The sequence below is a fragment of the Saccostrea echinata genome, unplaced genomic scaffold, assembly GCF_033153115.1.
Source record: "Saccostrea echinata isolate AGI-Se365-2 ecotype Australia unplaced genomic scaffold, CSIRO_AGI_Sech_v1 ptg000041l, whole genome shotgun sequence".
Taxonomy (NCBI): Eukaryota; Metazoa; Mollusca; class Bivalvia; order Ostreida; family Ostreidae; genus Saccostrea; species Saccostrea echinata.
This window is the reverse complement of record NW_026889790.1, coordinates 1,544,031-1,568,829: the sequence shown is the minus strand read 5'-3', so window position 1 is coordinate 1,568,829 and position 24,799 is coordinate 1,544,031. Positions and strand designations below refer to the sequence as shown.

At 35.5% G+C, this 24,799-nt stretch overlaps 1 protein-coding gene across 1 annotated transcript; it reads left to right on the top strand.

Moving 5' to 3' along the window:
- The first annotated feature begins 13,367 nt into the window (after positions 1 to 13,367).
- LOC133200911 (CD151 antigen-like) lies at positions 13,368 to 22,045 on the top strand. Its single transcript, XM_061336724.1, has 8 exons — positions 13,368 to 13,437; positions 13,878 to 14,078; positions 14,215 to 14,289; positions 14,669 to 14,785; positions 17,682 to 17,775; positions 21,320 to 21,462; positions 21,775 to 21,858; positions 21,961 to 22,045. The coding sequence occupies exons 1-8, from the start codon at positions 13,378 to 13,380 to the stop codon at positions 22,024 to 22,026; spliced, it is 840 nt and encodes a 279-aa protein (XP_061192708.1). The 5' UTR covers positions 13,368 to 13,377; the 3' UTR covers positions 22,027 to 22,045.
- The last annotated feature ends 2,754 nt before the right edge of the window (positions 22,046 to 24,799 follow it).

The following is a 24,799-nucleotide window of genomic DNA, read 5'->3' as shown; positions in this document are numbered from 1 at the left end:
ACACACACACATACCCAGTAATAGGTTTTTTAAAGGTTCGATTAATTTCTACACCTTTTTTTGTCAAAGTTTTGCAAAGATGACTTGGTATTTTTTGGTTTCTTCATGCCTTGGCCCAGCTTCCCCCTTCTCCACTTTGTTAATCAATTTTAAGTGTCTGCTTGATGTAGACAAATTTATACTCATCTAGAGTGTTTGATCGCTGACACCTCGTACAGTTAAACTTAATTTGTTAACTCAAATCCTTGGATATATCGAAGTTTGAATTGGTCCAATCAAGTTTGAGATAACGAGCGTTGACTGCATGCATTATGGGGAATATGTCTTGTACTGGTAAAGGTTACTTCGAGAATGAAACAATAATATATCCTGATATTGAGAGAGAGAGAGAGAGAGAGAGAGAAAGAGAGAGAAGGGGGAAGTACTTTTTTAACCTTTTTTTATTTTTAAACAAATCAATAAAAATATATTACTTTTTTACTAATTTTATTTTTTTTAAATCCTTCCATAAAATGATAGGTGTGAACAGCAACTTGATAAGTTTTAGTAGAAACATTACTATATATCTTATTTTCCAATGAATGAGGTTAAAATCAAACAAGAAACGATGGAAATGTTACCCAACGGTTACTTAGTAAATCATCGGGATCGAGATGCCTCTCTCACCTCGATACGTATACGGATACGTATACGGATACGTCAGATAGAACAATCTCTATTAATCAGATTAGATGAATTATATGCGTTTTCAACAATAACATAAAGCGATGTATCATCCGCGAAAAGTTTTATTATACATTCTATATCTACTACCAGTATATATTTATTTATATAAATAAGAAATAGCAGTGGACCGAGAATGCTCCCCTGGGGAACACCAGCTTTAATATATTCTAGTTCCGATTTCGCTCCATTTATTACAACACGTTGATTCCTTTTGTATAAATAATTTTCAAACCATTTAAGCAATTTTCCGGAGATGCCTATTTTTTCTAACTTATGTAGAAGGCCCCTATGCCACACTTTATCAAAAGCTTTACTAATATCACAAAATACGACTCTAACCTCCTTCCCTTGATCAACAGCTTTATAAAAATCACTTGTAATACTCAACAATTGGTTGACTGTAGAGTCATTAGGTCTGAAACCAGATTGCTTTGGTGTTAAAATATCATTTGTATGAATGAAGTTATATAAATATTTAAAAACACATCGCTCCATACATTTCCCTACGACACTAAGTAAAGATATAGGTCTATAATTACTAACGACATTCTTTGCGCCATTTTTATACACGGGGGTTACATTTGCAATTTTCTACTGATCTGGAACTATTGACTGTTGCAAAGATAAATTAAATAGTTTACTTAAAGGTTCTGCAAGTTCTGTAGCAGCTTGTTTAAGCAAGGTAGGGTTTATTTCATCCGGCCCATTGGCTTTATTAGAATTTAAAAGTTGTAAAACGTCCAAAACATCTTCAACGGAAATAATAATATTATTTAACACATTCTTATTTTCATTTGCATCGGGGAGTGGTGGTAGTTCCCTTCCTGCGTCGTTGACTATAGATTGTGAACAAAAATAAGAATTAAACAAATCAGCTTTACCTTTGATTTCACTCACTGGTAAATCGTTATCGCTTTTTATCATTGGAGGATAAGAGCTTCTAGTTGTATTTGAAAAATCGGTAACTCTTTTTAATGTTAACCACCACTGCTTAGGAGATAATGTACCTGATCTAAGTTGATCACTTAGTTTTATGAAATAATTTTGCCTAGCATTTCTTGTTTTATTCACGCAAATATTTCTCATTTTTCTGAACTTAGCCCAGTCGTCAGAAGATTTTGTTCGTTTGGCAATTTTGTGTAAACGTTTACGTTTTCTAATAAATAACCGGAGTTCGTTGTGCATCCATGGTGGATCGTTTGGACGGGAAATAATAGTTTTATTCGGTATATTTTCAGTGGCAGTTTCAATTATTGCGTCTGTAACATTATGACAAGCTCGTTCAACATCATTACATATCAAATTGTCCCAGTTTTTATTACTTAGATTTATTTGGTAATCATGAAAATCGGTATTTGAAAAAGACCAAATTTTACGCTTAAAAGTTCTTGCATATGATTTAGGAAATTTGAGTACACAAAATATTGGACAATGATACCTAATATTACTCGGTAATATATTATCACCAACTCCCGAGAACTGGATTACATCTAAATTATTAACTATCAAGAGATCTAATAGCGTTTCAGAATTTTCGGTAAAATGTGTACATTCGGTAATAAGTTGCGACATGCATAGGTCTTTTATTATATCAAGTACCTTGGAATTAGTCGTATTATATATGTTGTCATTAAAATCTCCCGTAATAACTATATTTTTAATTCCAGTATCCTTCGCTTTTTCTATGGAATAAGCAATGTAATCCCACTTACTAGTCTCTAAATTTGGGGGGCGATAGAAAGTTCCTATTAAGAATTTCCTATGATATATATTACATTCAACCCAAATACATTCAATTTCCTCAAGCTCTAAGTCAAATCGTCTTTTACTCGGAATGTTATCTTTCAAGTAAATTATAACACCACCATAATTATTTCCTTTTCTATCTCGTCGAAAAGGTTCTTGAAAACTGTTCAACAGTATACTTTGAGTATCAATGCTGTTATCTAACCAGGTTTCGTTAAAAGTCAATACATCGAATCCCCCAAGCTCAGCTTGAATAATATCTAATTTATGCTTAAGACTTTGTACATTAAGATGTACTATAGAAACTGAGTTTTCCAAAAGAAGTTCGAGAGAATCTGTAGAATTTTCAAAGGATACATCTGATGTAGAAGTGGATAATTCAGATGGACCAGGGTTTTCTTCAATATCACCACATAATAATAATAAGTCTATAATGCAGTATATAAGTTTATCTAGTAGAAATAGTGGATACTCTAGAAGAACTGTTAACCTGTGGATCGAAAGGTTACATTTATTTAGAAAGGGGTTTTCGTAAAATTGGTGTGTCCCAGTATTATACTTAATTATCAACTCTTTGTCACCTAATATTGAATGAGTGAGCATTACAAACATTACTACAGGTAATGCCTTGATTCCGTGATATATTAATAAATTCACCATAAATATTGTTAGTACATCCAAAGAATGCTTAAATTGCAGTTTCTTGGAAAAATCATAGTATGATCCTATCCTGATCCTATGTATAATATTACTAACAGGCATTTATGTAATAGGTGTATGATAACTACACAAACATATAGAACGATCAATAATGAGGATCAGACATGTGATAGGAAAGACTGCGACATTACACCCATATTTGTAGGTCTTCAGACACTTATTACTTTCAATTCCAGGTTTCAAAGGAGATATACACATATATGAAAACTGTGCATATAAATTCAACAAAAACAATAACGTATTTACAAACTGAAGGAACATTTGTTGAATGTTCGAAAAATGGTTTTAGAAAAACCACGTGATAGGATTGTGGTCTAAATTTAAATATTATTAAACAATTTAGATCCTTAAAACAGATAAGGTCTCATAAGTTATCTATAACGGATATAAGAAAGACACTGATTATTGTTTGTATATTATAATGAGCCTATAACTTAGGTGAGTCAGTTAGAATAATCAACAATAGATGTTGTTTTTATATAACTTTGCTGGTCAATTTAGGCACTCAAGGGTGATACCTAGATGAGAAAGCAATTTTTCCATATCTGCTGAACAGGTGATCATGTGTTTGTGTTCATTGTGATCAACAATAAAAATTTTGCCATCCCACACAAAAGTAGATTTGGCTTTACCTTTTTTTACAATCTGTCGGGCTTGGTATGCAAGTTTATTTCTTGTTTTGGTCAGATCCTGGTTAACTGCTACTTTTTCCATACCGCTGATTTTCCTTAGCTTCTTACTGGATTTTAGGATTCTGTGTCTAAGATCATAGTTATTAATTCTGGCAATGATTTGACGTGGTTTATCTGCTGACTTGCGGCCGACTCGATGTGATACGGCGATGTCCTCCTTCTTGATAGGAATTTCCAATTTGGTTGCGATATCTAAGATGACGTTATCAGTATCCTCTTGCTCCTCAGGAATTCCCGCGATTCTTATACAGCTACGCCTACTATACATCTCCAGGTCGTCGATTTCCTTTTTGAGTGACATGTTCTCCTTTTGGAGCGTAGTTATTTGCTCTCTTAGGGGATCAATCATATTTTGCACTTCTGTCACAATGATACCTCGCACTGCTTGAGCAATACGCTGGACATCGACATCAGATATGAATGCCTGGGATGCTGGTTGGTATTGTCCTGGAAATGCCATCTGAGGGTAAGGTACCTGGTACTGAGGACTTTGAGTAGATGGAAAATGGACAGTATTTTGGCTAGCACTGGCCATGTCCGTAACAACCGACATTGTAGTTAGATTGGCCTTCTTTGTTTGTTGCACTGAAGATGGAGAAGGTTCGGAATCAGTAGATCCTGGAGAACGTTTACGTTTAGTTAAATAATCAAAAGATTTTGACATATGCGCTGTGTTGACAATACAAACCACAGTCCACAGCTAGTGAACTCAACTCACTGATCACTCACTGACTGCACTGGCGATAAACAAACAAAAACTATCAGATCAATGGGACCTGGGCTCAAAATGTCCAGAAAACATTAAAAGTTTGTGTAACAATACCTCTGTCCCCAAAGGCCACAAGTTCCTATCACAAGGTTTGATAGTTTCACATTATTTCCAAGTTTTTCACCACGACAAAAAAACACGACCTCTCACTGCTAGCGCATGCGTAAACATCAGCCCTTCTTAGGGGTAAAAAGGGTAGGTGAGTATAAATGATACTGGTTCTATGGATTCATGTATTGGGCACAGGCACTTGTTTCGTTAATAAATTTTTATCCCATAGTATAATAATAACACAAGGTATCTAACTCCGAATTACACGGAGTACCCCCCTCCCCCAGAATCGCACTCATTTACACTTTCAGAGGAAATGCACTGACAAACTGTTTATACCTAAGCCTTTTTCCAAGGGGAGAAAATTAAGAATTAGTGAAAAATTAATGGCATCTTTTAAAAATTCTTCTGAAGAACCACTAGGCCATGAAAGTTATATGGAGAAATCCTCAGATAATGTAGATTCAAGTTTGTTCAAATCATGACCCCCGGGGGTAGGGTGGGGTCACAATGGACGATCTAAGTTTTACATAGGAATACATAGGAAAAAATCTTTAAAAATCATCTTCTCCAGAACCACTGGGCCAAGAAAGATGAAACTTATGTGCAAGCATCCTCAGGTAGTGTAGATTCAATTTTGTTCAAATCATAACCCGGGGGTAGGGTGGGGCCACAATGGACGATCAAAGTTTTACATCGAAATACATTGGAAAAACCGTTCACGGTAGCTCAGTCGGTAGAGCGCTCGCTCCGTGATCGGGAGGTTGTGAGTTCGAATATCGGCCGCGACTGACCTAAGTCGATAAAAAATTGGTAGCAACTGTTCCTTCTGCATGCGCTCGGCACTTTGTCGTGAAAGTTGCGAGTCCTTTGGATGAGATCTTAAAAACCGAGGCCCCGTGTCATGGCAAGGCGTTGGTACGATAAACATCTCTCACTGCTCAATGGCCCTGAGTGCCGAGTAAAGGTCAAAATTTGAAGCCCTTCGCCGGTATATGGTGACGTCTCTATATGAGTGAAAAATTCTCGAATGGGACGTAAAACATACAATCAATCAATACATTGGAAAAATCTTCTTATCCAGAACTACTAGGCCAAGAAAGATGAAACTTATGTGGAAATATCTTCAGGTAGTGTAGATACAAGTTAATTTTTTAGGTCACCAGAGTTTTACTCAGGTGACCTATTGCTATCTGTTTTCGTCCTTTGGCGTGCGTTAACATTTGAACATTTTCAACTTCTTCTCTGGAACCACTGAACCAATTTCAACCAAATTTGGTATATAGCATCTATGGGTGAAGAGGAGTAAAAATTGTGAAATTCATGACCCTTACTCCCCTGGAGCCTGAGGGGTGGGGCTAAAACCATCAATATTAATGCAATCCTTTAAAACCTTCTTCTTTACTCCTGGACATCAAGCAGTCAAACTGTTGACATGATTGTAATGAGCATTGAGCCCTCTACCACAATTGTGAAAGAACTATATACGGTAAGGGCGTATTCCTGCCCCCATAATAGTCAAATTTTGAAAATCTCTTGAAATGAGAAAAAGTGCATATATTGTATAAAATAATCCAAATTAAGACAATATATTATGAAATTGGAAAAATTAGCTGGCTTTTCTTGTCTCTGTGACGTCACAAACTATTTGGATTTCCGTTATTTTTAAAATAGAGGCCAAAATGCACAGAGTTTGTTCAATTTTGACTATAGTTTTTATAGAGCGCAAGCTTGCTCAGGTACCATATTCACATATTTCATTGATATTATCATTCTACACATTATATCAAAAGATCTAGTCTGAGCAGACCTGCGCTCGATAATTTCCAATCAAAATACCGACGTAAAATACGCTATTTTCTCTCAAAATCATTGCAATTTGGAATTTACGTCATTTTATTGACGTCATATTTAACTAATGATGTCATAGTTGATAAAAATATTTAATGCTTTGAAGTCTGCAAATATCCACCTGGTTTAGAACATAATTAAAGATTTCTCCATCAAAGTTTTATTTTGGGGGCAGATACTGGCCACTACGGAATATAGTCCTTTATGGCCCTAGGGTCAGGGGTTCTGGTGCTAGGGCGGAGCTCTGTTGAATATATAGTGAAAACGCATTATTTCTTTAAAAATCTTCTCCTCTGCTCCTAAATATTAACAAACACTATGCATAGTTATGATGAGGAAAGATGCCTCTTCCAAAATTGTGAAATTCGTGGACCCAAGGCCAGGGGTTCTGGTCATAGGGCAGGGCTCTGTTCAACATATAGTGAAAATGCATTATTTCTTTAAAAATCTTCTTCTTTGATCTGGGGTATTTAACAAACAAACTGAATGCATAGTTATGATGAGTAAGGGTGCCTCTTCCAAAATTGTGAATGTCATGGCCCCTGGGTCAGGGGTTCTGGTGTTAGGGTGGGGCTCTAATGATTACATTGTAAAAAATGCAATTCTTTGAAAATCTTCTCCTTTTCTCTTGGGTATTAAGCCGATGAACTAAGAGTATAGTTATGATTAGTAAGGGTGCCTCTTCCAAATTTGTGAATTTTATGTTCCTTGGGTCAGGGTTCTGGAGTTAGGGCAGGGCTCTGGTGTTAGGGCAGGGCTCATGGTAAAGTTGATACATGATACTCAGGTGACCTATAAGGCCCGTGGGCCTCTTGTTATTCAGTGTACCTCATCTTCTTTACTTCTGAACCTATAGGAGACCAGCTGCATGAATATGATATTGATCATAGAATCATCTTCAACATTTTTTCCCCACTTAAGTAAAGTGCTCAAAGCCTGAGAAACATGACACTCAGAAGACCGCCCAGGCCCATGGGTCTCTTTGTTGTATAATTTCCATGACCACCTAATTTCTCTTGATACTGCGTTTGTTAGTCAAACCAAGCCAATTCATCAAAATGTTCACTTAATACATTTGAAATATATGGTGTCCGGATAGGGCCATTTTCAAAAGCTCAACAGCGCGTTCAGAAAAAAGCGCCGTCGCGCTAACACACAACACGCTGTCACACTAACACAAGTTCGCACAACACGCTGTCGCGCTAACACACAACGCGCTGTCACGCTAACACAAGTTTGCACAACACGCCGTCGCGATTACACACAACACGCTGTCACGCTAGCACAAGTTCGCACAACACGCCGTCGCGATTACACACAACACGCTGTCACGCTAACACAAGTTCGCACAACACGCCGTCGCGCTAACACGCTTTCAAGCAACACGCCGTCGCGCTAACACACAACTCGCATTCGCGCTATCACAAAGTTGTGTTAGCGAGTTGTGTGACAGCGCGACAGCGTGTTGTGTAAAGTTGCGTTAGCGCGACGGCGTGTTGTGTGATAGCGCGACGGCGTGTTGTGCGAACTTGTGTTAGCATGACAGCGTGTTGTGTGTCAGCGCGACGGCGTGTTTTTCTGAACGCGCTGTTGAGCTTTTGCAAATGGCCCTATCCGGACACCATAGAAATACTTTATGAGTTTGCTTATATGTGTTCACGAGAACAAATAATTGAAGTGATCAATTTATCATTATCTTTTCGCTGTATACGTGATAAATTGAGTAACTAATCGGGGAATGTTTACGTATCTCCTTATTTTTTGAAATGCTGAAAAACAACAACTTTCATCTTCTCTGGAAGAAGGCATTGATTTTCAATTAATTTTTAATGTCATTTATTATTAGACCCTACCGGTGAAGATAAGATGTTTCCTGTCCGTCAGTCGGTCCTTTGTACTTAGTTTTCTGGACTTTTTTTCTAGACGCTTGCACATATTGGGCTGATTTCTGGAAAATGTATGTGAATCTATCTTGATTAGTTGATGATCAAGTCCGCCTCTAGGATTTCTGGCAGATCTTCTTGACCAAGTTCGTCTTCTTTTCGAAGTTCAAGTTAGCTTCTTGTTCAATTTTAATCCATCAATCACTTCTTTATACAATATATAAAAGAAAATATACAAAGTACACGTGACTTTGGGGGAAATACCTACCATGGGCGTAGTAAAGAGGGGCATTTTAGCCCCATCGATATCGATACATATACTAACTAGGGATGGCAACGAATATTCGAATATTCATTCGATGAGTTGATATTCGAATATGAATTTAAGATTCGAATATTCGGTGTTTTTTCAGATTTCATAAAAAAGAAGTACTGTGATTAATAAATTTTGATTAGAACAGTGCTGGGATTATCCCTGTTTAATTTACTAGCGATCAATTTCGATCGCCTGATGTCTTTCACTACTTTCTTATCTTATAGATCTACTAAATTACATGTATCTTGTTTTGAGTAAGGTGTTTAAAAAATGTACAATAATGCTTTATGTATAATACAAATATATATACTTTCATAGTTTTTTAGTTAGATATGATCAGATCTAGAATCGAAGACAACAAAATGAAATCTTAGAATGTCTAGAAGGCGTGAAGAGTATGTATTAATTGATCTTTGAATGGATGTCCGATAGAATTGGTCTGTAATTAATATTGTAAAGGGCTTAATTTCAGAATAAATGTGTAAATTACTTGATTATCTCGGGTTGTACATAATCCTGAATTTTATATTCATTATCGGGAAATTAGTTAATTACCTAGGAAAACTGTCTATGGAAATATTTGTTTACAATGTATCAAAGATTATAATCATATCGCTTATTAGGCAGATAATTGTAATTAATTACACACATTGAAATCTGAACAGCTAGTATACCGTTACGACTATCTTGCCTTTTGTAAGATGACTGGTTCCTCAGTTGGAGTTACTATAAATACACATGTTTCATTTGTTAAAATTATACTTTTCTTCATTTAAATCAATTATTTATTTCAAACATTGACAAATATCAAATGAAATTTCTTATTGTACACCTACAAGTCTTCACTTCACACAATTTTACTTCCAATATAAGTATACCTACGCTTTCATGATGTATATTTAAAATAAAACAGATTTTATTTATTTTATCGAATATTCGAATATATTCGAATACTTTCATTGAATATTCGAATATGAATTATTGACAAAATTGACATCCCTAGTACTAACGTCTGTTTCCTTTTTTGTTTGTGAAGGAAGTTTTGCGTTGTAGTACCCCTCCCCCCGAAAATGTTTGTTTGCACCCCCAACTGAAATTGCTTCCTACGGGCCTGCATACAGAATAATGTAAGATTTATTTACCAATCATGGTCCCGCAGGGGACATAGCATAGATACAATAATATATGCATGATTTGTTAACGTACAAGTCAAAAAGGGGTATTAATATGGAGGATAGACTTGTTTATACTTTTAGATACTAGTATATGTAACTGTTCACAGTTTAATTAATTCAATGGAGTCAAGAGTCAACAATAATTCTGAAAATTTGTTAAAATATGGACTATTACAATATTCTGAAAAAAAGTTAACACTCCGGTACGTTATTATACTCGTCTACAAATTGCCCATTATTACAAATACATGTATATGACATTCTCTCAGCCATTTTTGGGAATTCCGCACCATTTCCCATGCAGTCTCAACTAGAAGACGATGCATATTGTCCTAAAATTTTATCATTTATTTAAATTACTTTAATTTTTTAGGTCGTGTATTTAGATATTTTTCAAATCCCAATTCTGTTTTGAGATACCAAACGTCTGACCTTTAGACGAGTAGCGCATACATCACTTTGCCCTTTTTAGCTCACCTGAGCCGAAGGCTCAAGTGAACTTTTCTGATCGAAATTTGTCCGTTGTCTGTCATCGTTGTCGTCATTGTTAACTTTTCACATTTTCATCTTCTTCTCAAGAACCACTAGGCCAATTTCAACCAAACTTGCCACAAAGTATCCTTAGGTAAAGGGGATTCAAATGTGTTTAAATGAAGGGCCACACCTTCATCCACGGGGAGATAATTATGAATTCGTGAAAAATTGATGGCATCATTTAAAAAATCTTCTTCTCAAGAACCACTGTGCTTGAAAACATGAAACTTATATGGAAGCATCCTCAGGTACATGTAGTGTAGATTCAAATTTGTTCAAATCATGACCCCCGGGGTAAGGTGGGGCCACAATGGGCGATCAAAGTTTTACATAGGAATATATAGGAAAAATCTTCTTCTCAAGAACAGCAAAGCCATGATTGGTCATATTTATATAGAAGCATCCTACGGTAGTGTAGATCATGACCCCGGGGGTAGGGAGGGGCAACAATGGGTGATCAAAGTTTTACATAGGAATATCATATACAGGAAAAATCTTCAAAAAATCTTCTTCTCAAGAACAGCAAAGCCATGATTGGTCATATTCATGTGAAAGCATCCTCCGGTAGTGTACATTCATATTTGTTCAAATCATGACCCCCAGGGGTAGGGTGGGGCCACAATGGGCGATCAAAGTTTCACAAAGGAATACATAGAAAATTTTTTTGAAAATCTTCTTCTCAAGAACAGCAAAGCCGTGATTGGTCATATTTAAATGGAAGCATCCTCAGGTAATGTAGATTCAAACTTGTTCAAATCATGACCCCCGGGGATAGGGTTGGGTCACAATGGGCAATCAAAGTTTTACATAGGAATATATAGGAAAAATCTTTAAAAATCTTCTTCTGAAGAACAGCAAAACCATGATTGGTCATATTTACAGTATATGGAAGCATCCTCAGATAGTGTAGATTCAAGTTTGTTCAAATCATGACCCCCGGGGGTAGGGAGGGGCCACAATGGGTAATCAAAGTTTTATATAGGAATACATAGGAAAAATCTTTAAAAATCTTCTTCTCAAGAACAGCAAAGCCATGATTGGTCATATTTAATGGAAGCATCCTCAGGTAATGTAGATTCAAATTTGTTCAATTCATGACCCCCCAGGAGAATAGAGGAGCCATAACAGGGGATCATAGTTATACAAAGGATATATCAATAAAAAATTTCTTCTTAAGAACAGCAAAGCCATTATCTGTCATATTAATTCAAAAGCATCCCTATGAAGTATAGATTCAACTTAGTTCAAATCACCCCTCCCCCACATCACTTTTATATTTAAATTTTTTAACCTTTCAAGACTGAACTGATTTCTGCTTTTTCCTAGCCATATTGCTCAGGTGAGCGATGTGGCCCCTGGGCCTCTTGTTAAGTACTCATCTTTCTTAGTGTTTACTTTGGTGCAAAGGTGCACGTATATGCAGAAGACACTGCAACCCAGAAGCCAAATTCCAAAGCTTCCCTTCTCAGTAATCCGAAATATTTTAATTGAATAATGACCATATGTTTTACTTTACAAAACGGATTTACTTGCATAAACATGGATATAAAACATCAATATGGATTACAGCAACAAGCTGTTTAAAATATTTTCTACACCAAATATGCAATTCTTTTAAATCAACAAAAGTTGAATCATTTAAGTAAAAATTAGTAATTTTACAAAAAATAATAAATGAATAATAAAAACAAATAAACACAAAAAACAAACAACCCCAAGCAAACAAAAATAAGAAAAAGAAATAAGCAAACAAAACAAAAAAGGTGTATAGTTGGAATCGGAAACACTGCTGAATTTTATGACTTAATCTGATCGTAAAAACCTAAAGCATGTGTCTTATAGCCCAGACGCGATACACCCCTCTTCATCGATACTATAATCCGTTGTAACGGTAGGCCCGCAAGATTCCGGGGGTGGAGATGGTCCCCCCTTAATTATGCAACTAGACACTTTTCTATATTTTTCAATATTTTTTTTCACGATATACCTATGGGGGAAAAGCTAATAGGCGGTTGTGCCCTCTCAAAAATGTTTTGTGACGATCCCCTCCCCCTTTCCCTTCTTACGGGCCTAAAGGGGTATTTCGCTTAGGGCGTCTGGTCCCTGTAGAGTTATAGAAAAACTGTCACTAGACAGTTGGTATTCTATTCTTATACAGCTTTCGTCAATGTTTTTGTTGATACATATAATTTTATCCTGTGTAGAATGTTACATATTCGGGTGTATCCTTACCTGACATAATTACCTAGGTGTAGAGAGGGGCCGCAGGGGACGAAAGCGTAACATGCTGACGTCACACAGACAAAAAAAAAACCAGTATAGTGTGGAATATTGCTCAAAAGGTAAGGTAGCAAAGGCTATTTCTTCAGAGTGAAAAAAATTTCTTCAAATTGGCATTTTTAACTATAATTACATTTAAATATGTATATTTTTAAGTAAAAAAATAATTAATCATAAAGCATGTTTAATATCTTTCGTATCATCTCAAAACAAATAATCAATGGTTTGAATACAAACTCACTATACATTTTATATACATGTATTTATAAAATCAATCTTTTAGATTAAAAAAAATGGATTCGAAAATTACCGGTAATTAAGACTTTAAGTTGATTTTTGAAGATCATTTCATTTAAACGCTAAAGAACATAAATTGTAGTAAGTTTATCATAAAAAGAAATTTTTTATAAATGTGTCATTACTGTTGCATACTAAGCTTCCTTCTAGCTCTTGATCACTTCCTTGTGTTGCGCAATCATGCACTGATCCACTGGGTAAAACGATTACGCTGCATAATAAAGACACATCATTCATAGTATTTTGTTTGACAAGCTGAGAAAAATAGAGCCAGGTAATAAGATTTGTTCTGCATTTATATGAAGCGTCTTAAACAATTCTTTTACAGGTTTTTGAGATGTCAAGTTCAATGAGCTTTCTGAAATCTGGATCTTTGATATTCAACCTACTGGTGTTTGTATGTTTTTTCTTCTTTCTCAACATTCAAACAAAAACGAAGAAATGTTGGATACAAATGTTACAATTTCATATTTTTAACCCCCTTTTTCCAAAACAAGGATTTAATCACATGTGGTGTAGTCAAGGGATTTTACAGTAAACCATTTGTAACCTTGTTTTTATTTTCAACGATTTATAAAACAAACATCATTGTAATCGCCGAATTTCAAAAACTTTAAATTGGAGAATTTTGTCAGTGAAGTATATATTATATTATTATCCCTTTTCCTGCAAAAAAATTCCCTTTTTCCCATTGAAATTGCGTTAAATACAAATTAATTTTTAAATATTTTCAAAGTAGCAATTTTTGTAAAGAAGGAGTGTTCGTGTATGCTTTTTTTGAGCTGATAATCACGTGACTTCTTTCCTTCTCCTATTAATGGAACATATTTTGTACAGCTAGCGGGATCAGCCTGTGCCGCTCTAGGAGTGTATATTCTAGTATCAGACTATGGACCCAAAGAACTGTCTGGAGTCCTGGGGAATGAACTGTATCATATCGCGGCCTATGTCGCCATTGCAGGAGGAGCTTCTATCGCGGTCATCTCACTTTGTGGCTGTGTAGGTGCTGCTAAAGAAAGCAAGGTCATGCTAGCCAGTGTAAGTAAAAAAAGAAAACAGACAAAGAAATGTAATATTCCCCGAAAACACGTTTCTCAAAATCTCTACGAACCAGTTAAAGTGATAGTCATAGTTAACTTCTATAATATTTGGTAATCTCGGTTTTTTTCTTCAGTATTCCGTTCTGATGACGATAGTATTCATCGTATTATTAACAACTTCAGTGCTCGTCTTCCTGTTCCTTGGCCAGGTACGTGAAAGAGGGAGGGGCAGAGTAAATGGGAGAAAGAGGTATTAGAGAAGGGAAAGTGGGTTGGGAAAAGACTATCTTGTGTCTATTCCAACCTCAAGTAGAATAATTAAAACTGAAAATTTTCGAAGCATTTTTTTTATTTCAAGCTGAAATAATTTTTAAAAAACGAGGCAGTTTTTTTATAGTATGCAAGGACTTAAATTTGTATACATGTATTATATTTTGAGTATTTGTAATAAAACCCACTCCTCAGCTTTTCGATAAGTGTGCTAAAAAGTCTATATAAGACATACTTTCCTCTACCAAATTTAGAATTTGTTCCATTTAACTTTGTACATGACAGTTAATTGCTCTAAATCATCTCTCTATATTGTAGACGTCACATCAGACGAAGGAATCGATGAAGACTGTCTTGATAGAGAAGTACGGAGTGAACCAACAAGATCCAGAAAATCGTGTGGTGACGGAAATGTGGGATTTCCTACAGAAGCAGGTACACGATGTATATGTCAGACAATGTGATGATTACAGGAAAAGCGCACATGCAAAGTAGCACCAATGAACACCTAAGATTTATATGAAAGTAAGCCCAGGGTATCCTCCCTTCCCACCAAAACAAATATGTGTTTCCATAAAGTTTCCCTTTTAAAGCATTCATACTGGAACTGGATATCTAGGTGACTATGTACAAACTACAAAGGGGGGATTTTATTTTTTATTATTATTATTATAAGTATTTTTTTTGCGCTCGAGGACTGAATATATAGATATGTAGGTGTCCTGGATTCTCTTTGTTTAAAACAATTAAATTTTCGAAGAAAAAAAATACTATATTGAGAAATTAATTTGGAAAGAGACAAATTACTTTCAAAAACGTTCAATCCCCCCCCCCCCCCAAAAAAAATGTCCCCAAACTTCCCCTGGGAGCCATGATTTAAACAATTTAGAATCTATACTACCTCAGGAAGCTTCCACATAAATTCCACCCTTTCTGGCCCGTTGGTTCTTGAGAAGATGTTTTGATGACCCCACCCTAATTTTGCCTTGTCTTGAATGATAATCTCCCCTTGGAAGAGACCTTTGCCCTTCATTTAAGAACTTAGAACCCGCTTACCCAAGAATGCTTTGTGCCAACTTTACTTAAAATTGGTCTAGTAGTTCTTGAGTAGAAGTTCAAAATATTGAAACTTTACTAACGGGCGGACAGACAGACAGATAGAGGATGGACGATTGCCGGACAACGAGTGACCAGAAAAGCTCACGGGCTTTCAACTCAAGTGAGCTGAAAATGAGATTGGAAGCGATGATCTCCTACGGATTTTTACCTTTATTATGACACAGTTTACAGCGTACTATTTATTTACCAGTATATTTTATTATTATTTCAACAAAAACCAAAAACAAAATCAAGGGCAAATAACTTGTTTTGTAGCAACGGTCACAAAAACAATCATGTAAACTTTAACAAGTTTTATATATCTCCAACATTTTAGTCTTATCCGGGAACGTTGACTTTCAATCTAGTAAATTTTTCGTATAAATTCATATTTCTAAGAACTGTGCAAATTATCAATTACTAACCTGCTAGATAATTCAGAATGTTAATCCTTCTAAAATATCATGTGACCGAATCTAACATTCTCTGCATTGATTTTCTATTTCGATGGACAGAGCAACTGTTTAAAAATTTAAATTCTATTTTTTGTCTAAAACATGATGTAACTGTTTGGTTTAAACAGCATTTCATTAAAGTTTAATACAGTTTCAAAAACGATATGAAAATAAGCAGCAGCACTACATGTAATAGCGCTCTCCTGGTAAAAGGGAAGGCGTAGTCCTGAATCGGTTTTCAAATTTGATGAACGATCTTTCTAGTTTACTACCGATACAAACACAAAGGAAATAATATTATACACATACACTTAAAAGTTGCTTAAAGATATAATTTATTATATGATTGAATGATTTTTAGCTGAAATCCAACATTTTAGAAACCATAAAAAGGCACAGTGTTAATTTCAACTGCAACTGCATTGACCACAAAACAGCTATATAAATAAATGTTCCTACTTCCTACAAAATTCAAAGAAGAATGGTTGTGAGCCCAGATGAATAAGTCAAAGATAAGAGGTTCACAGAGACTAATTTTGATTATTCTTGGTTTATTCTTTATTCGACTTTTGCATATAAAATCATCATTTGGTTTGTTCACTCTCTCAGACAGTACTATTTTGTACAGGAGAGGTCTTTTCTAGTGACTTTTAGTTGTACAGTGTTAATTACAGACTTTCTCTCTGATAATGTCTTTAATTCTGGTCTTTTGTGCAGTTGAAGTGTTACGGTATTTCTGTGATTGTCTTTAATTCTGGTCTTTTGTGCAGTTGAAATGTTGCGGTATTTCTGATATTTTCTATAATTTTAGTCTTTTGTGCAGTTGAAGTGTTGCGGTATTTCTGTGATTGTCCTTAATTCTGATCTTTTAGTGCAGTTGAAGTGTTGCGGTATTTCTGATATTGTCTTCAATTCTGGTCCCTTTGTGCAGTTGAATTGTTGCGGTATTTCTGTGATTGTCTTTAATTCTGGTCTTTTGTGCAGTTGAAGTGTTGCGGTATTTCTGTGATTGTCTTTAATTCTGGTATTTTTGTGCAGTTGAAGTGTTGCGGTATCTTTGATATTGTCTTTAATTCTGATCTTTTAGTGCAGTTTAAGTGTTGTGGTATTTCTGTGATTGTCTATAATTCTGGTCTTTTGTGCAGTTGAAGTGTTGCGGTATTTCTGATATTGTCTTTAATTCTGGTCCCTTTGTGCAGTTGAATCGTTGCGGTATTTCTGTGATTGTCTTTAATTCTGGTCTTTTGTGCAGTTGAATCGTTGCGGTATTTCTGTGATTGTCTTTAATTCTGGTATTTTGTGCAGTTGAATTCTTGCGGTATTTCTGTGATTGTCTTTAATTCTGGTCTTTTGTGCAGTTGAAGTGTTGCGGTATTTCTGATATTGTCTTTAATTCTGGTCTTTTGTGAAGTTGAAGTGTTGCGTTATCTCTGATATTGTGTTTAATTCTGGTCTTTTGTGCAGTTGAAGGGTTGTGGTATTTCTGATATTGTCTTTAATTCTGGTATTTTGTGCAGTTGAAGTGTTGCAGTATTTCTGTGATTGTCTTTAATTCTGGTCCTTTTTATGCAGTTGAAGCGTTGCGGTATTTCTGATATTGTCTTTAATTCTGGTCTTTTGTGCAGTTGAAGCGTTGCGGTATTTCTGATATTTTCTTTAATTTTGGTCTTTTGTGCAGTTGAAGTATTTCTGATATTTTCTTTAATTCTGGTCTTTTTGTGCAGTTGAAGTGTTGCGGTATTTCTGTGATTGTCTTTAATTCTTCTCTTTTTGTGCAGTTGAAGTGTTGCGGTGTCTCAGGAGACGCCAACTCCACAGACTCCTGGGCAATCTACAAAATAAAGTCAGAATGGTTCAGAACCCAAGAATCCGGTAAGAATATTGACGTGTTTAGTCTGAAACCAAGAGTATTTATTATGGAAATATCACAGTCTGTTAGCATTCGGGAACATGTGTAACTACTGCTAGTCTATTTTGAATGAACTAGATGAAATCCCGCGCAAGCGCGGGGAATTGAATTTATACCACTAACGACAGAAAATATATAATTGTAGTTTTTACTGACAGCCTACAGGCTTATAGCAGGAGGAAACACTTTGTTCAAAATCCCGCATGAAGTAGATGAATGTCTCCACCCCCCCCCTTTTCTGTAAAAACTTGAAAAAATAACAATTTCGTTAATTGGCGTTTATTGTGAAACCTGTAATATACTATGTTATGGATATTGTACTTCAGATGCTCTTATTTCATTTCCGTCAAGGATAAAAGTAGCGAATATGCACATTTTACTCATAAACTGGATGATTTTTTTTTCGGGGGGGGGGGGGGGGACAATTCACACATACTTGGGTCTTGGATTATAATTATGTATGTACCTTATTTATACCTAAAAAATGTAGTTTACTTTTTATATATATATATATCAATAGGGTACATACATACATTTATAAACCAAGACCCAAGTACCGGGTCTGTGTAAAAATTAGTTTTTAACGCCCTATGAATAAGCCGAACTCGTATTTGATACAAAAGACTGTATTCAGAAAAAAAAAATGAAATGTATTGATTAAAGCACAACATTTTACACAGCTTTAATTGTATTTGAACAATACATTATTCATTAATTTTCTCTTTTAATGTTAGCAAGTTTACTACGAAGTACAAATTGTACTTCGGGTTCGTTGCCACGATGCTCTCAGTAAGGAATACATGTATATATAATTTTACCGATAAATTTATTAGAAAAACCTACTACATACATGAAATAGTCTTTCGATATATAAATATATTCAAAACTTATAGTGTTATGAATTATTTACCATTATTTCAATGACCATTCATACAAAAGTTTTGTTTTTTAGCTCACCTGAGCCGAAGGCTCAAGTGAGCTTTTCTGATCACATTTTGTCCGTCGTCCGTCCGTCCGTCTGTCCGTCTGTCTGTCTGTCCGTCCGTCTGTAAACTTTTCACATTTTTGACTTCTTCTCAAGAACCACTGGGCCAATTTTGACCAAACTTGGTACAAAGCATCCTTGGGTAAAGGGAAATTTAAATTGTTAAAATGAAGGGCCAAGTCCCCTCACAAGGGGAGATAATCAAGAGAAGACAAAAATAGGGTGGGGTCATTAAAAAATCTTCTTCTCAAGAACCACAGGGCCAGTAATGCTGAAACTTATATGGAAGCATCCTGGGGTAGTGTAGATTCTAATTGTTCAAATCATGACCCCCGGGGGTAGGGCGGGGCCACAATGTGGAATCAATGTTTTACATAGAAATATATAGGAAAAATCTTTAAAAATCTTCTTCTCAAGAACCACTGGGCCAGAAAAGCTGAAACTTATGTGGAAGCATCCTGGGATAGTGTAGATTCTATATTGTAAAAATCATGACCCCCGGGGGTAGGGCGGGGCCACAATAGGGAATCCAAGTTTTAAATTGAAATATATAGGAAAAATCTTTAAAAATCTTCTTCTCAAGAACCACTGGGCCAGAAAAGCTGAAACTTATGTGGAAGCATCCTGGGGTAGTGTAGATTCTAAATTGTTCAAATCATGACCCCCGGGGGTAGGGCGGGGCCACAATAGGAAATCCAAGTTTTACATTGAAATATATAGGAAAAAATCTTTAAAAATCTTCTTCTCAAGAACCACTGGGCCAGAAAAGCTGAAACTTATGTGGAAGCATCCTGGGGTAGGGTAGATTCTAATTTGTTTAAATCATGACCCCCGGGGGTAGGGCGGGGCCACAATAGGAAATACAAGTTTTACATTAAAATATATAGGAAAAATCTTTAAAAAACTTCTTCTCAAGAACCACTGGGCCAGAAAAGCTGAAACTTATGTGGAAGCATCCTTGGGTAGTGTAGATTCTAAATTGTTTAAATCATGACCCCCGGGGGTAGGGCGGGGCCACAATAGGTAATCCAAGTTTTACATTGAAATATATATAGGAAAAATCTTTTAAAATCTTCTTCTCAAGAACCACTGGGCCAGAAAAGCTGAAACTTATGTGGAAGCATCCTGGGGTAGTGTAGATTCTAAATTGTTCAAATCATGACCCCGGGGGGTAGGGCGGGGCCACAATAGGAAATACAAGTTTTACATTGAAATATATAGGAAAAATCTTTAAAAATCTTCTTCTCAAGAACCACTGGGCCAGAAAAGCTGAAACTTATGTGGAAGCATCCTGGGGTAGTGTAGATTCTAAATTGTTTGAATCATGACCCCCGGGGGTAGGGCGGGGCCACAATAGGAAATCCAAGTTTTACATTGAAATATATAGGAAAAAATCTTTAAAAATCTTCTTCTCAAGAACCACTGGGCCAGAAAAGCTGAAACTTATGTGGAAGCATCCTCAAGTAGTGTACACTCTAAATTGTTCAAATCATGATCCAGGGGATAGGGCGGGGCCACAATAGGGGGAATCCCAAGTTTTACATTAAATATATAGGAAAAGTCTTTAAAAATCCTCACAAGGGGAGATAATCAAGAGAAGACAAAAATAGGGTGGGGTCATTAAAAAATCTTCTTCTCAAGAACCACTGGACCAGAAAAACTGAAACTTATGTGAAAGCATCCTGGGGTAGTGTAGATTCTAAATTGTTCAAATCATGGTCCCTGGGGGGAGGGTGGGGCCACAATAGGTATTACAAGGGGGGAGTCTGGTAATGAACAGCATGGCCAAAGTTACTCAGGTGAGCGATGTGGCCCATGGGCCTCTTGTTTTAATTGATCGCCTCGATTTTCTTTTTAACATCGGGCTCGATGCTATATGATGTTCTAGAAGCTTCCCTCAATATTAAGATCGGTGAATGACGGAAATAATTTGCATATTTCCCTCTTTAATCGGTTATCACAACTTATTTCTTTTATATCATTTAAATCAAGTTTTGATTGAATAATTCAGTGATGACGTTTAATTAAATAAATAAATGATTGCTTGTTGTCAGTTTCATTAAAAATTGCCAGTATCTTAGATCCGCCAACCGGAAACGCCACCGTACTCATGTTTTTGCTATTTCATGGCTGTTTATAGAAAATAAAAGTAGACTTTTAATTTTATGTACGATACTGACTATGCGAGTGAAATCTAAATATAGTTTACGGACATCATCTTGTATACAGTGTATTGTTAGAGGAGAAAGTAAGAACTCTGGTGCACCCGTATCGGAGTTTATTTGCAAAATTTATTAATTTATAAGATTTGACAACGACATTAATGTTGATATTATAAATTTGCATTTTAGCTTTATTACTTCGTGAGTTTTTTCAAACTAAAACGTTTATCTGAACAGTTTATATGTAATTGATTTGACGAAGTCATTCGAAAAATATAAGAAAGTCATTGTTTACATTTGTTCATGTTATTTTACTTTTTTTGCGTTTCAAATAATTGTCTGATTTTTCTTTCCCTCAAGATAGTCAGTTAGTCCCGGAGAGCTGTTGTAACCCGGATGGTGATCTAGCGATGTGTAACAGAGTCTCCTCCTTCGAGGGCCCTCCAAATTATGACCCACCGTTTGTCGGTCCCTATAGGAAAAACCCTAACATGTATCACACGGTAAAACTCTAACATGTATTACACGGTAAAACCCTAACATGTATCACACGGTAAAACTCTAACATGTATTACACGGTAAAACCCTAAGATGTATCACACGGTAAAACCCTAAGATGTATCACTGTAAAACCCTAATATGTATCACACGGTAAAACTTCTAATTTTACATCCAAAGACTCAAGTATATTGTTTCAATGGACATTTGAGCTTGATTACTGTTCGTTATCTCCATATTTCATTCAACTGAAATATTATAAAATGCTGTTCTGTGTTTTCTAATATTTAATAAACAGAATCCAATACTTTTTTCAGGGTTGTTATGACGAAATTGTTCACTACATTCAAGGCCACGCCCTTATGATTGGTGGAATTGCAATAGCCGCCATTGTTGTCATGGTAACTCCACACTATTACCAGTCTGAAGTTATCTCTGATCAATCTGAGAGTCTAATTACGGACTTGACCTCAGTAATTCTTGTTTTTATTTCTCTTTTGCAGCTTTTTGGAGTCATATTCGGGGTATGTTTATGTCGGTCCATACGGAGTCGAGGCTATAGATATTAACATTTATTCATAATACTGCATGATATGTTTTATATTATATGAGTTTACATTGTAATAAAGTCGTTCTTTTTTTTAAGTGTTTCACGAGTTTTCTTCTGTGTATGAACCCGTTACTATAGTTGTGGTAAACATATCCTGTCATAAGGAGTCGAGAATACAGGTATTATAATATTACCGGTTAATATAATAACATTTCTTTTTAACGTAAAATCTTTTGCGATAAAGCCTTTTTTGCGTTTCCTTTCTGTTTTGGTTAAATAGGAGTACGTGACGCTAAATTATACAATTATTGCTTTTTCAGTCAATACGATTATTTAGCTACCAGGAGTAGTCAGCGAGTCTGAAGGATGAATATTATACTTCGAGGATTGTTTAATCATCGTATTATCTTTAAAAAAAAATAATTGTTTTCTTATATAATTCAATGATTAAAGGATACAAGCTGCTTAAGCGAACCTTGCCATCTTTCTTGTTTACCTTTGTTGAAGTCCTCGCCGAAAGCAGGGGGAGACTTATGCAGGATTCAAATGAAACATAACCAGTTGGATTAATATGGAATTTCTTGACCTTTTTTAGTCATATGTGAAAAAAATAATAAATGTTACGTTCACGTGGAAGGTCGACGCTGGTGAACATAATTTTTCATAACCAATTGTATTAATTTCATATAGGAAGTTTTTGATCTATTTTTGAAGGTTAAAGAAAAAAGTTACGTTCACTAGGAAGGTCTTGTGTATAGGTGAACATATAACTTCTATGAGTTCAACAATGTTTGATCTTTAGGATCTTTACAGATTCTTTTTCCGTAAAAACTATGGATTTCTCTTTTCTTGCCACCATTGAATGCAAAATCGTTAACGACATCACTAAAGACATGGATTGTTCTTGTTTTGTGAGAAAAAGAAGAACTCTAGATTCATTTTTGAATACTCTAACCAAGAAAAATGCGCGATCCCTGTTTAAAAATGTAACCCGTTACATGTTTAAAATATGGTTGATTTGCGCTGTAAAATTCTATTTTTTGCAAGAAATCTATTTAAATTTTATTTTCTGACTGAAATCGGGTAGTTCTATTCAAAACCTTTTGATTCATACCAAAATCACCCATATTGCGAGTATCGTTTTGAAATCACCGATAAGTTTGATGCTAAAATTGTAAAATGGAACCAACATATTGCACGAAACGTCCTTTCAGTGACCTTTGTTTTTTTATCTTTAAGGGTGAATCCAGGGATTATTTGTTTATTTTAAAAAGGGAGGATCTATATCAAGTCAAAATTTCTAACCCATCCCCCCAAAAAAAAACACTGTTACGTAAAGGGTGGAGGGGGCTCAGATCCTTTTCAAAGGTCTTAAGAGGTTGTCCAGAGTACTGTATTTTGCTATGTAAATTTATAAATATTGAAAATCCCCCAAGGGTGCTGGAGATATCCGGGCCCCTGTGCCGCTGGCTCCGTCCATACTGTCGATATTTCCTCCTTTGTCACAAATATTGGAATTAATAACAACAGAAGTAGTGCGATAAATGACCTTTCACGACTTACATGTAAATTCCAGTAGGTTTTATTTAGCAGAGATACTTGGTTCTACGTATATGTAATATGTGTATAATACATGGAAATTATTTTAACAATTTTTAAGTCATCTGAATATAAATTATAATGAATATCTAAAAATCAAATGCATGATTATGTGGAGCGTCGGTATTAACATGCACGTCATATCCGGGATAGCTAAAAGAAAAATGGCCTATTATCGAACCTGGCAAAATTATTAGCATAGATATTTCATATCTACACTTTCCTTATGATTAGTCTTAGCTAAAAATATATCTGGTCCTGATATTAACTTAGGGTGCGTGCAGTTGATCCAATTCAGGGGGTACTGAAGTCATCTCGTCTTGACTTATCCGACATTTAACAAATGAGTTTTACACCCCAAACGCAATCCTGAAATAAATTCGATTACAAAAGTTTATCCTGCATTCACAAAGCGCTGTTATTTATCTGTCTGCACAGAAGAAAATGTTCAGAATCAATTAGATTCCAGTCTTAATGGCCACATGCTTCACCTTTAAGGTTTTTGCTATAAACAATAGCACATGGTTTTGTAAATGAACGGCAGTCCGTGTTTATTTTAGCTAATACTTAATCAACGGCTGCGATTTATCAATACCCATAACTCATTATGCATTCATTTCTTTGTGTAAAGCAATTACATGGGTAGTGTCAGATGGTTCCGTATAGTAAACCCACGCAACAGAGAGACAAATTGTAGATTATTGTATTATCTTGTCTAGTCAACGGGACTCATGGCCCAAAGTCTTCAACAAAATGAAGCTTTACCCACCCCTGGCAATGTTCTGAATTTTTACAAATAGTAAACATAAAGAATTACATGTTTAAATATTTTTTTTTTTAAAAAGTGCATTTTATTTTAACCAACGATGAAGATTGTCCAAGATGTATATGCAGTCTCAAGAGTACAAGCATTTATAATTAAAAAAAAACAACTAAACGTTTATTGTAGTTTTATAATATTATTCGCACGTACGTATAAATTATCCCCTGTTCACGTGATCAAAATCGGGCGTATGTGCGAACCGAAATCACCTTACTGTAAGATCACAGGGCATTAGCCAGTCTCGAGTTATCTCCCCCAGTCAAAAATCTCACCCGACCTATTATTGAATAATCACTCACGGATCAGCAAGCACTGATCAGATCGGCAGATTTTAAAGCTAGTCAGTGGCTATAAATTACAACTGTGTGGA